This window comes from Callionymus lyra, chromosome 19 (assembly GCF_982586985.1).
Source record: "Callionymus lyra chromosome 19, fCalLyr1.hap1.1, whole genome shotgun sequence".
NCBI classification, from domain to species: Eukaryota; Metazoa; Chordata; class Actinopteri; order Syngnathiformes; family Callionymidae; genus Callionymus; species Callionymus lyra.
Genome location: NC_141836.1, coordinates 17,391,532 through 17,404,670, shown reverse-complemented (window position 1 = coordinate 17,404,670; position 13,139 = coordinate 17,391,532). Strand labels below are relative to the sequence as shown.

Here is a 13,139-nt window from a genome sequence, read left to right as displayed (position 1 = left end):
ACATGATTTAGACCAGGGGTGGGCAATGTGTCGATCGCGATCTACAGGTCGATCGCGAAGCTGTTGCGAGTAGATCGCGTGATTTAATAAAATATGATATTAGAAAATAGTAAAGAGACTTCTGATTGGCTGCTGTGCATGTCAATCAAATAGTTATTGCGCCGATTGGTTGACAGTTTGATTGACATGCACAGCAGCCAATCAGAGCTCCCGCCTCTTCCACTGAACACACGGAAAAGTTCATATGAATCGAGAATAAAAAGAGCAAAACGTGCGATAGTCATTTTACGCAATTCAGAAAAACGATATAGAATTATAAGCTTGTTTTAAAAAAATGTATATATATCGAACAAAATAATGCGCGTTTGATCGCTTCAGGTCTTCTCTACGAGAGTCACAGAAACATGACGTCAGTTCCATCAAAGTTAAGCTGCAGGTTCCAATGAAAGCGCAACAAATGCTGGTTTTCATTTTGTGATCGCGTCCTTAAAACACACTTGTATTAATACACCATCACATGATGACCATTTGTAAATTACCTTTATCTCACGAATATAATGAAAATACGCTCAAACCCAAACACGTTGTGCAGGTGAGCCACACATTCTAATGACGTCAGAGACGATCAGACAAAGCGATGATGATGTGAAGTTACTGGTTAACAGTTTTATTCTCGTTAAACTTGATCTGAAGATGTTTTAAAATTTTAATAATCCACTTGTGTGATTCATATCAAACATGTTTAAAATTAACAAATATAAACTGTTAGTTTGAATTCATGCTTTCATTTGTTTTTGTTTTTCCATGAACACAGAAATGGAGAAATTTAAGTCTTGTGCTTCATTTAAATATGATCGACATGTTGAAATGGAGGCATGGAAAGGGATGAACCCGTCTGAGTTCTTTGTCGATTTTGATGAACAAAGGAAAAGGGCTTGAATTTGGAAGTTACTCTCAGAGGAAAAGTATCTTCTTATGAGGAAATATGCTCCTCGCTGACTGACTCTAGTTATTTATGTAAGTCAGCATTTCTATGAATATGATTAAATCCACACATCATTCCATCATGGCTGATTATCAGTCCATTCAGTGCAAGTCATGTAGTCAGTATGTTCTTACTTACATTGAGCAAATTTGATCAAGGTAGATCTTTTGAACTTGATCATTAGAAAAGTAGCTCGCGAACCGAAAAAGTGTGAGCACCCCTGATTTAGACTATTCTAAAATGACCTGATTTGCACCCAAAGTTGTTAACTTTGGTTCATTTTATCTCGTTGTTTCCTCTTTCAACAAACACGAATAGTGACTTCAGATTAAAGTAATGTTTACTGTCATTACTGGAGTAATGTACTCCATAATATAATTTTATTTTAGCTGCTTGATTGTAAAAGGAGAAGGTTTAAAAGACAATATGTCATTTTAAAATTCTGCTGTGAAATGAATTAACCAACCGACATTGAACCGCAGGTCAATTCATTTGCTGAACCCTGCATCCACATGATTCAGCCTAAAATAACCCCAGATCTTGTCACCTGTCTGTTTGTGGTTATTGTTTAAAGAATTTTTTTTTTTTTACTTTTGTTAACTTTTAAGTCTCCATTATTTCACCTTTTACTTGTTGGTTTCAACATTTTCTTCAGTCACTCTGGCTGGTCTCTTTTGCCTTACCCATTATGTTCCTCTCTTCACCCCTGCAGACATCCAGAGGTGTTTGAGTGGTTGCATTAGGAGAAAAAAAACTAGTTCTTTACAATTAAGCAAAAATATCAGCACGTTGTTCTCAAGTTTATGGGAAAATATGGGCAGCCCCTGGAAAGGCTTTGTTGAGTTTACCTTGCCGGCGTCGCCACCCTCCGCATTTGTTAGCGCTGACCTGAGCAGCACCTCCCCAGTCGGACTCAGCCTGTCACCGTACGCTCGATCCATAAGTTCTACCTTACCGCATATTTTTTTAAGTGCCCCACCACCAACCCCATCAGAAACTCATCCACCCATCTTTCCCTGCATTTCTTTAGTAAACAAAGCCTAACCTGTCATTCCCTCTGGGCTCCTGGGACTAGCCTCTGCTTCAGTATCCCTCGATGGGAGGGGGCAAGTAAAATTAATGTAATTTTTGGGACAATAGGTTTTCTGTGGTTTTTGACCCCATCACATGTCCCAAAAGAGGAGGCTGCTCTGGGAAGCCCTCAGTCATAATCCATTTCCCATTACAAACTGTTTTTTTAGTCTGATAAACCTCGCACTGTTTTTGTTTTCAAGCCAGGACTTTAGGATTCCTGACAGGGATGTTTCTACATTCATTGTAGTATATGGATCTACCCGCGTGTTGACGTCTTTCGTTACATTATGATAATTGCTTGCCTGCCATGAAGTGTCAATAGAAGGTGTAAAAAAGGCAAGCACCCAGTCTTGTCTGGTGTGACGTGATTGAAAACATTCTCTGCAGAATGAATCGCATCACTATAGGGCCACCATTTGTTATCAAATCGTCTATGCTGGGAGAGGATTATATTTTGATTTAATGCGGTCTCCAGGTGTTGTGTTGTTAAAAAGCCAGATCTTAAGAGTTGTTACTCATACATCCTCCCAACAGCTTACTCGAGCAGTAGCCCCTATATCCGAAATGGAAAGGGGCTCCTCCGAACCCCCTGTGGCCCGCTCCACTTCCACTGCTCCCATGCAAATCCCGCGGTCCTCCTCTGTCTCATGTCACCCCCATCCAGCGAGTAAAAAGTACAAGCGGACCCCCTTGTACCAGAGATCAGTAAGGGGAATTGTTTGTTGCTGGCCTGAGTTAACACTGAGCGGTTCTGGGCTGTTGTAACCGCATGGTTTTTATAAACGTGTGGTTTAATAAGCAGTTACTTTTTTGTATACTTGGTAACTTCCTGTCATTCTTTGTGACCAATTTTTAAGTAGTCGTGCATGTTCCAAACATGTGGACTTACATGGTTTTGTGTGGTTTTGTGAGGATTTTCCAACACTTGATTTAAAAAAAAGTGCACTGTACTGCATGTTTTTGTTGTTGGTCACTTAACTCTGCATCAAGTGTGCACAAGCTATTACTCCAAATTTGATAAGTGACTTTTCCCCTCTTCTCCAGATGAGTTTCGACCCAGGAATGCTCCATAATAATGGTCATACAGCATTTGCCAATGGCAGTGGGCCTTGTATTCGAGAGACTGGTGTGGTGGAGAAGCTTTTGACTTCTTATGGGTTCATCCAGTGCTCTGAACGACAGGCCCGTCTCTTCTTCCACTGCTCCTAATATAATGGCAACCTGCAGGAGCTTAAAATTGGAGGTGAGAACTTTTTTCATTAGCGAATAACCGCTTATATTCACATCGTCCTTTGCTTAACCCGTCCCACACTTTAGATTAAGAAGTTTAGGTTGGAATGAATGATGTAGAACAACAAACTGCTACGACTATTCTTCGATGGCGACCTCCAGCAGCCGTCTAGTATTATTCAAAACATGGTAATGGATACATTTTAAACTAATGTGATCTACACAACACTTTCACTAGTGACCTGATGTTGTATTGAGTGTCATAATCAACATTTTTATAGATTTAATTTAAGGACAACTGTATTTGTTGTAGAATCGCACATTTCTGAAACAAATCTTCAAGCTTGTCGGGTAATTGAAAGTGATGCAATGTTGTGATGCCAACCAGGTAATGTTGAATCCTAACTATGAGGAATCCAGAACAATTGATTCTATGTCTTTAAACCTTAACCTTATATGTCCATCATATTGGGCAGTCTTTAATAAAAAAAACAACTTTTGATACAACTGCTTTAAGTCTAGTAGAGAAACTTCTGTGAAAAGAAATGCAATAAATGATGACGGCTACTGTCCTTCCTAAATCTTATGATTAAAATTTTTTTTGCGATATAATCTTAAATAAAACGAGCGACACTCTTCAAGATAACATGATGGTTCAGGCGATTCAGAAAACAGTTATCTTTTAGTCAGCACTTTTCAGCTATATATCTTAATGTTTCTTTTTCCTCTGTCTCCTCAGATGATGTTGAGTTTGAAGTGTCCTCTGACAGGCGCACTGGCAAGCCCATAGCAGTGAAGCTGCTTAAGATAAAGCCAGAGCTGCTGCCAGAGGAGCGCATCTCGGGCCAGGTGGGGCCAGACCTGCACGCCTATCCCTTTACTGTGCTGCATGGTTATATTCATCCAGTTAAGGAACACGATTTTATTTTGGTTTTGTCCTTGTCTGTCAACGTTTGTATGGAGCTTTCATGCAGCTTATCCAAGTATACCATTCACTTAATGCCTCCACCCCCCCTATCAGCTGAACCATGCAGAATTATTAAAGACATGGCATGAACAAACAAATGTATTCATGGTCATTAGGCATGTTGCTTTGTGTTTGGGCACATGGTAAATTTGACTGTATGCAAATACTTAGTTAGAATTTTGTTTAATATAAAAAAAAAAAAAAAAAATCTTACAGGCTGAATATTAAGCAAGTCCATATGTTCAAATTTATCCCTTAATCTGTTGCTGTAGTTTCATGTCCCTGGTGCTCATCTGCCACCTTCCTTGTTCGTTCATGTCACTTTGTTAATTCTTTGGCTTTTTTGATGGTCACAGACCAGTTCACTAACTCTGCTCTTTATGGTTTTTCAGGTTGTCTCATCAATTCCTTTGCAGTTAGATGGAAAATCAGCTCCTGGCCAGATTTACTCTGGCAGTGTTTGCTATGAAAGAAATGGGGTAATTACACCTTTTTCTTTTTTTTTAACAGAAAATGAAATGTCATCTATGAGCTTTTGTGTTTTTGCAATGCACATGTTGTGCCACACAGACCACGTGAAAAAACCCTAATAAAGTTGCTTTTCTCCTGCAGGAGGTGTTTTACCTGACTTACACCGCTGATGATGTAGAGGGAAACATCCACCTAGAGACTGGAGACAAAGTCTGTTTTTATATGGACACAAATAAGCAGTATGTCTTGTAGTTAATGCTATTATTGTAGTGTTTTAAAATCATGTTCTAGCTCATATCTTTGTCATCGTTTCAGTACTGGTGCCGTCAGCGCTCGCAATATTCAGCTCGTGAAAAAAAAGCAGACAAGGTGCCAGGGTGTGGTGTGTGCTACAAAGGTAACTGTCAATCATCCCTTCTGTGACAACAATAAAACGTACTGATTAAGCCTGTTGTCATGTTTTCTCACTTGTGATGTCCTGACCTTAAACTGTTGTACCTTCAGGAGGCTTTTGGATTTATCGAAAGGGCTGATGTGGTGAAGGAGATATTTTTTCACTACAGTGAGTTTAAAGGTGACCTAGAAGCTCTGCAAGCAGGAGATGATGTGGAGTTCACCATCAAGGATAGAAATGTATGTGTGAAGTTTTGTTTTTACTCTTCATATGCACTTTTTAATGTTCTTTTTTTTTTAAATTTAGGGTAAAGAAGTAGCGACGGAAGTAAAACTCCTTCCCCAAGGAACCGTGATTTTTGAAGATATAAGCATCGAGCAGTTTGAAGGCACGGTGGTCAAGGTCATTCCCAAAGTTCCCACTAAAAACCAGGCAGGTTTTATTGCAGTTCATCTTGTGGTTGGAACAAGAAGAACAATTATTGAAGAATAGTTTGTTCACTCTGACACTCATAATCCTCTTCCTGCAGAATGACCCTCTGCCGGGTCGCATCAGCGCTCGCATCGGCCACACTGACAAAGAGCTACCATTTGGAGAAAAGGACACCAAGTCAAAGGTCACCCTTCTGGAGGGGATCATATACAATTTAACATTTCCACTGACCGCAGAGACAAGCTTGAAAGGGCTACAAACATTGAAGTGCTCCCAGATATTTATTATTTAAATCATTTTATTAAATTATTATTAAATATTATTTAATCAACAATATCTTGTAGATGACAGGGTGACATTCTGTGACCTACAGTACATCCAATACATTAGCTTTAAAAGTGTGGTTGGACCTCACATGTTTTTGTGTTTGCTGACACGTTTCTTTCTGCTGTCTGAAAATTTAGAAATCTAATCAGAGGAACACTATGCTAAAGTGTACATTTATGACTGACTAACTTTGTCTATTAACACCATTCCAGGGTGTGATTGCTGCAATCCGTGATGGATTTGGATTCATCAAGTGTGTGGATAGAGATGCGCGAATGTTTTTTCACTTTAGCGAAGTCTTGGAGGAGACCCAGTTGCACATCTCAGATGAAGTGGAGTTCACTGTTGTGCCTGTAAGCTTCCTCCTAGTATTGTACGAACAGATGCCAGATGATTGTGATCAAAACCAATTTTGAACCATTTCCCACCAGGATATGCGGTCTGCTCAGAGAAACCATGCAGTGCGGATTAAAAAACTACCTAAGGGGACTGTTTCCTTCCATACCCAGTCTGAGCAACGCTTCCTTGGTGTCATAGAGAAGGAGGCTATACCAGCGACCCCCAAAAATGCAAGTCCCACAAAGGGCAAAGAAAAGGCAAGTCAATTTACAAACCAACACACCAGCTTCTTTTTATGTTTTTATTATAGTTTCTTTATGAGTTTCATTATAACTTCTTTCTTCCTTTTTAAAAATGACCGTCTACTGCACGTACATCCAATGTTAGAAAAACTACAAGGTATGCCTGAGTTATGCATGAAGCCATCAATGGTTACATATTTCTGTTGGCAGTCACATCTAACTGGCTTCAGGCTGGTGATGAGGTGGAGTTCTCGGTAGTCTTTAATCAACGCATTGGAAAATGTAGTGCCTGCAACGTCCGTAGAATCAGGTGAGAAATGTCAGGCTTTTCATTCTCAAGAGTGTTGCTTAACATTTATTGTCTCTTCAGCGAGGGGCCAAAACCTGTGGCGACACCTCGCCCTGAACGTCTGGTGAACAGACTGAAGAGCATCACTCTGGACGATGCTAGCGCTCCTCGCCTGGTCATAGTGAGACAACCTCGTGGGCCTGACAGTTCTAAGGTGAATGTCGGAGTGTGGAAATGTCGCTGAAGACACTCATCCAGTCTGATTCCTTCTTCTTCAGGGCTTCAGTTTGGAGCGCAAAACCCGTCAGCCGGGCATCATCGACTGAGCAATACAGAGTCCACCCTGTCAAGTGATGGTCGGTTCCTGTCCTGTTTGACACCCGCAGAGGAAAAGGGAAATTAATTGATCACTTGCTTGTACATGCAAATTAAAAATCGGCCATCACACAGTAACGGGCATGTGTGTGTCCCTGCGATGGAACTCATTTCCACAGTTCCCTGCCTTCCATATACTTGAGTTCCACGCTGCAGGAAATGTGGGATCTCTGAGTGTGTATGTGTATGTAGCCTACCATTGATTCAAGTGTGTGTGAGGGGATATTTGTTCTTGAGGGTCTCGTCCCTCTAAATCAGATTGTGTGCTTATCTGTCTACTACTTTTTTTTTTTCTCTCCCATCTGGAATTCTGCACCTGTAATGTGTCAGCTGGTTTGCTGGAGTGTGTATGTGGACGTCGGCATGTCTTTTCCCTCCCGCTTCATCTTTGTTTCTGCTTTTTGCCCATAGAAACTGTCAAGTTAGTTTTCTGCTTTTGTATGCTTTTCCTCTAAAACGCGTAAAGCAATGTTCCCTCCATAAGGAGGATCATATTTCTCATCTGTGCAAGCTTAGAATAGAATAGAATAGAAAATGTTTATTCATCCCCAGAGGGGAAACACAGTTTTACAACAGCAGCACAATTGAAAATAAAGTGCAAGGAAAAAAAAAAAAAAAAAAAACAATCTTAAAAATATACACATTATTTACAATATTAGAAAATTAACACTATTAACAAAATAAAATAGAATAAAATAAAAATAAAAACACACGAGAAGAAAAACACACTACGGATTAACATCAGGATATTTAAAGTAGAGAGTTAAATATCCTGACACCAGTTGGGATGAAGGACCTTCTATAACGCTCCGTCCTACACTGGGGGTGCCTGAGCCTGCCACTGAAGGAGCTGGCCAGCTCCTCGACGGTCAGGTGCAGTGGGTGAAGAGTGTTGTCCCTGATGGAGGATAGTCTGGAGAGTGTCCTCCTCCACCGAGTCCAGCGAGCGGCCCAGGACAGAGCCGGCCCTCGTGATCAGCCTGTTCAGTCTCTTCCTGTCCCGGTCCGTGCTGCCTGCTCCCCAGCAGACCACAGCGTAGTGGATTGAACTGAAGATTCTTCTGCTTGCTTTTTTTGAGCAGTTTTAAATGCTTTACTGAAGAGCTTAGTTGAGAGCATGATTTTGGGGGTCTATGATGTATGTGGGTGTAAAACTATTTAATGGTATTTACACATCGGAGCCTTCTGGGTACCTTTTCAGGATCTGCAAGCTTCACCTTAGCAATTTTCCCAGGTGCAGAATTCCTTAAGCAACGTGTATCTGCCGTTCTTTTATACTTTTTTTTTTTTTTTTCTTGCACATTTTTTGATTTGAAATAATGGGAATAAGATTTTGGTGCCTAGAATATCTGTCATCTGGGAAGTGGATGCAAACAGAATGATGATTAAAAAAAATAAAAAGGATATATCCTTGATTACTAGCCCACCACCAAAATATTCTACAATCTAAGGGTGGCTTTGTTTTCTAGTAGACTTGATGATGCATCCCGAACCTGTGGGTTGAAATATACTGTATGTTTGTGTGCGTTTTTTCCTTATAAAAAGCTCAGATTTCAAATAGGACAAAATAAAATTAACACAGATGGGCTAATTGGTAAAAAAAAGAGTACAAGTTTGATTTTTAAAAGCGTCAATACCAACTGTGCTCCGTTAGCATGTTGGATGTTTATCTCTGTCAGGTTCAGGTTAAAAAGGTTCTGATGTACTTTCGTTATTGGTCTTGGATGAAAAGATTGAATTAAAAGTTTTATGAAAATTAAAAAAAAAAAAATTGTTGCTTCCTTGATCAGATGTAATTAATCATTTTGAAAATCTAAAACATGTCGGACAAGTTAAGTAATCAGAGCTGTGATGAAATATTTTTCAATGGCGATATTTTCTTTCCCAAAAGCAAGCTGATGAACTATAAGTTCAAGTTCTTTTGTCAAATATGCATGTATTCAAGACATACAGCATTAATTAAATCGTGAAGTTGAAAGGACATTAATTGAGACATTCAAGAAAATAAACAATACTAAAATAATTAACTAATGAACATAATATAATGGGTATAAAACGAATGTATCACTCATGACGAGTGTTAAGGGAGCCCCTTAAAGCTCTGACCTAAAAATAAACTGACCAACAGCACTGAGAAGAAGCCAAACGACTTTATTTTTAGTGCTGTAACTCACTGTAACCACATTTGAACTATATACAAGAGGAACAAGAAGACATTTGCTACACATCTCTAATCAGGACCTTGGGAACAAGAAGACATTTGCTACACATCTCTAATCAGGACCTTGGGAACAAGAAGACATTTGCTACACATCTCTAATCAGGACCTTGCTCCTGAAAGACGTGAACTCGCTTCTGTGGATCTTTTTTTCTTCCGTTTTGGGGCTTTGAGCCTCAGCCCAGCGTTCCCACCACTCCCTGAGCTGGCTGGGACCGGTGGGCCGTCGCTCTCTTATCTGACGGGGAGGGACGGCAGCAGAAGGGGTCACCGTCTCCCTGGGCAGCAACTTCCTGTGGATATTTACATCCAGACGTAGATCAGATCTGTGTGGATTATCTGGAGAACGAGCCTCTTCTGAGGAGACCGACTCCTCCTCTTGAACGCTGGAGCTTCTGAGGCTGTTAATTAGTTGTTTGTACTCTTCTAGTTGTGACTTGCAATCACCTGCTTTCGACTTCATTTCGAGGATCTGATTCTGCAAATCTCCCTCAAGACATACTTCTGTCTTTAACTCATTCTCCCAGAACTTCATCTGTTCCAGCTCTTCTTCTATCATCTGCTGATTGTCCTCTTCAGATCTTCTTGCCGCTTGTCTTGCCTCAAACTGAGCAATTTCCAGGTCAACTTTTGACATTTGAAGCCTTAGGCCTTGCAAATGACCCAGCTGTTTCACGATGGTATCCCTGAGGTGGTCAAGCTTCTCTTCACTGCTGGAACGTTCTGAATCATGAACTGGCTTCTGGAGTTCTTCCTCGTCTCTAATCTTTGCTTGACTACCCATGCAGCAAGATGTTTGTTGATCCAGGTCAGACTCTGAATTTCTCTGACCTCTGACTTGTTCGCTGTTATCTTGGTCACCTTCCAGGAAGATTCCTTCAAAGCTTCTGTTCTTTCTCTCGCCTCTCTTACTTTGCTTTTCAGGGACCGTACTGTAAACCCTGGTCTTCCCCATACTCTCCAGCCAGTCGCGGGCCTCCTCCATGAACGTAAGAGACTTTCTCTTCGGCTTCTTTAGCTCTTGTGACGATTCTTGTTTGGAGTCGGTCAGAGGTGGCAAGCTGCGCCGATGCAAACTGAGGGAGCTGATGCCTAGTCTCATCCTCGCGCCGGCTTCTTTCCGTCTCAATGGTGGACACGGTTGATGACGGCCTACGTTCGCTCTGCTCATCTCATCCCCGACGCAGGGTCCAACGTGTACCAAAGTCAGCCGGACCTCTTTTGCCTGCTCTCCGTACTTCCTCAGAGTCTCCACGATGCATTCAGTGGGTAGCATGCACCTTTCAAAGTCTTTGAATCTCTCTTGTAGTATGTAGCGTCCGGCCTGGCCTGTTGGGACAGAAATCGGTTTGAGAACCACAGTTTCCTGACGTTTATTAAGACCGGAGACTCACCCAAATCTTTAGCCAAAGTCGTGACCACATCTTGACATGTGGTCTCCTCAGTCAGTCCACACACCACACGAGGAAAACCTTGCACGAACACCTTCACCTCCATTCTGCCAGGAAATCAGTCAATCTTAGTAAATCCAGGTCATAACTGTAGGTCATAACTGCTGCTTACCTCAGTGTCTCACTCTTGGCTTGTTCCGAATCTGTGGGTTCTTCAACCGAGGCTTCACTTTTGGAGGAAAAAACAGGACAATTAGAGCAATTAGGATTCCGAGAAGGCATCAAATCCCTCCGGACAGTTTTGATCCCACCCTCTTCTACAAACAGATCCTAAAGCTAAATGCTTGTTACAAGCCACTCATTTTTATTTATTATTTAAAAAAGGACATTTTATTTCATTTCCTTGATGATACTCAGAACACAAACAATATAAAGCAATGTTGTGAAATGGTCAGAGAGGCTCAACCCTGCAGACCCAGTGCACCTGTTGGGTTGATGTGGAGTCTGGCAGTCCTGATAATAATCTGGGTAATTTGAGTCTACGCGACCTCCACGAGTCCAGCAAGAGATAATCTGTTGCCACAGTCTGCAGACCATGAACATGGAACACTTCAGAAAAAAAACCCTCTTCAATGAATATAGCACGTGGAGAATGTGTCACCTGCGAATGCTTGCCATGTTTCTTCCGTGTTAAATATTCTACGAGACCGGACACAGGACCTCACGTCTAACCTCGTGCAGCAAAGCTCTGGACCACCTGTGAAGAAACAAAAGACAACCTGTCACGAGGGATTCAGAGACATTTCACAAGTCACCATCTCGAACCCCTCAAACCTGCAGATGAATGTGTCTTTCCAGATTGTTGCATTATCGCCCCGGAGCATCTTTTTTTTTCTAGTCTTCATCATGTTTCAAATAATAATTCTGTATAACCAGAGCTATTTTAATGGCTGCCCTTCTGGTGGATCTTTGACATTTAGGATCGCTTCACCTAAAAATACACTGCTCTCCAACTTCACAGCCTCAGGATGGATGGATGGCTCATTAGGATGTACGTTTTGGTATAAAAATAAAATTCAATTAAAAAAAGGCAATAAAAAGAACAAGTATAAAACAAAAATATATAGGAATATTTTAATATATTTTTTAAACATAAGCTATAATTCAAACGGCTGTTTTTTTTAATGGATAATACATTATTTGACTTCGTAAGTAAAATACATCTATTAGATCATAAACGTATCAAATAATAATCGTATGTTTCTTTTGGGTCTTATAATTAAATTCAACAATTTCCCGAAGGAGATCTCCAAAGGTATCAATAAAGTTTAATCTAAAAATACTCAACGATTTTTTTTTAGCTAGCTAGCTTAGTACAGTTAGCCACCTTCTAGCACCGCCTGTTCACTTTCACCGCTTTGTAAGGTTATTTTTTTATAACATTACACCACGTTTCCTCTTACAAACCATTACTAGTTACCGGTTATATTAATGTTATTCTTTAAACAACGTGATGCAAAATGTTTCATCGCTTTTATCATTTGTTCTCCTCGCTAAGAACTCCATAATGCTAACTGACTTAAGCTAGTAGCAACTCGTTTTTTACTCACCGAATTCCACGAAGACTTGTGCTGAGATATCTTCTCCAAAGGTGAGCCACACGTTGAATAAGATAAATGCACTCATGCACTCGAAAAAGACCGTTTTGTTGGATACAGAATTGTCATTTCAAAGTCACTTCAAAGTCCCTCTTTTAGGTCCTTTGAAGTCCTTTGATCTTGGCGCTTTAAAGTATATTTCTCACTCTAAACTCTAAAGGAGTTTTGCCTTTAAAGAAGTTCTAGCACAGAATTCTGGAGTCTAGAGTGTTCTTTAATGTATACAATTATTACATACCAAGAATGAAAAATACATCCTGTTTGTTTTTGGATAAAACTTTCACAAGCAAGTTTTAGGATATAATTAAAATTAATAATAAAAAAAGAAGTAATTTTAATTGTTTAAAGGTTTTAAAATGTCATGTCATGTAGAGTGTAGATTAGATATTTTACGATTATTATTATTATAAATATATTATTAGTAGTAGTATATATTCAATTCGACAGCTTAGAACCTAAGCATTTATTAAACTGCAATCATTTGATTAATTTTTTTTAGAATAAAATAAATACAAAAGAATAGTTAAAATATTATTTTTATAATAGAAAAAAGATAAGATATTTCACATTCAGAAACATTTATTGGCAGTATTCATTATTATTATTATTATAATTATAAATTACATTTGTCAGGTACATACTATGAACGAAACTTATACATTTAAAACAAACTGAAATCATTTGATATCTTTTCTTATAGGATTTAAGTATAGTGTAACCCTTGTGTTATCTCAGGGTCATGGTGAC

The 13,139-nt window shown here is 39.8% G+C and overlaps 1 protein-coding gene and 1 pseudogene across 3 annotated transcripts; one reads left to right on the top strand and one right to left on the bottom strand.

Moving 5' to 3' along the window:
* The first annotated feature begins 2,586 nt into the window (after positions 1–2,586).
* Positions 2,587–8,816, top strand: LOC148059765 (cold shock domain-containing protein E1-like; annotated as a pseudogene). Its single transcript, XR_015709396.1, has 14 exons — positions 2,587–2,764; positions 3,104–3,302; positions 4,029–4,138; positions 4,649–4,735; positions 4,869–4,966; positions 5,043–5,124; positions 5,232–5,360; positions 5,428–5,553; positions 5,651–5,826; positions 6,093–6,233; positions 6,312–6,480; positions 6,642–6,771; positions 6,832–6,964; positions 7,029–8,816. The product of XR_015709396.1 is annotated as a cold shock domain-containing protein E1-like (transcript).
* A 444-nt stretch (positions 8,817–9,260) lies between these two features.
* On the bottom strand, positions 9,261–12,635 carry LOC148059764 (ras association domain-containing protein 8-like). Of its 2 annotated transcripts, XM_087780722.1 has the most exons (6): positions 12,345–12,635; positions 11,396–11,491; positions 11,219–11,320; positions 10,907–10,963; positions 10,738–10,841; positions 9,261–10,672 (listed from the first exon to the last, which is right to left on the bottom strand). In XM_087780722.1, the coding sequence occupies exons 2-6, from the start codon at positions 11,410–11,412 to the stop codon at positions 9,432–9,434; spliced, it is 1,521 nt and encodes a 506-aa protein (XP_087636848.1). In that variant the 5' UTR covers positions 11,413–11,491; positions 12,345–12,635; the 3' UTR covers positions 9,261–9,431. The 2 variants fall into 2 exon arrangements, with proteins under 2 accessions (XP_087636848.1, XP_087636849.1); XM_087780723.1 differs by lacking the exon at positions 11,219–11,320.
* Between the last annotated feature and the right edge of the window lie 504 nt (positions 12,636–13,139).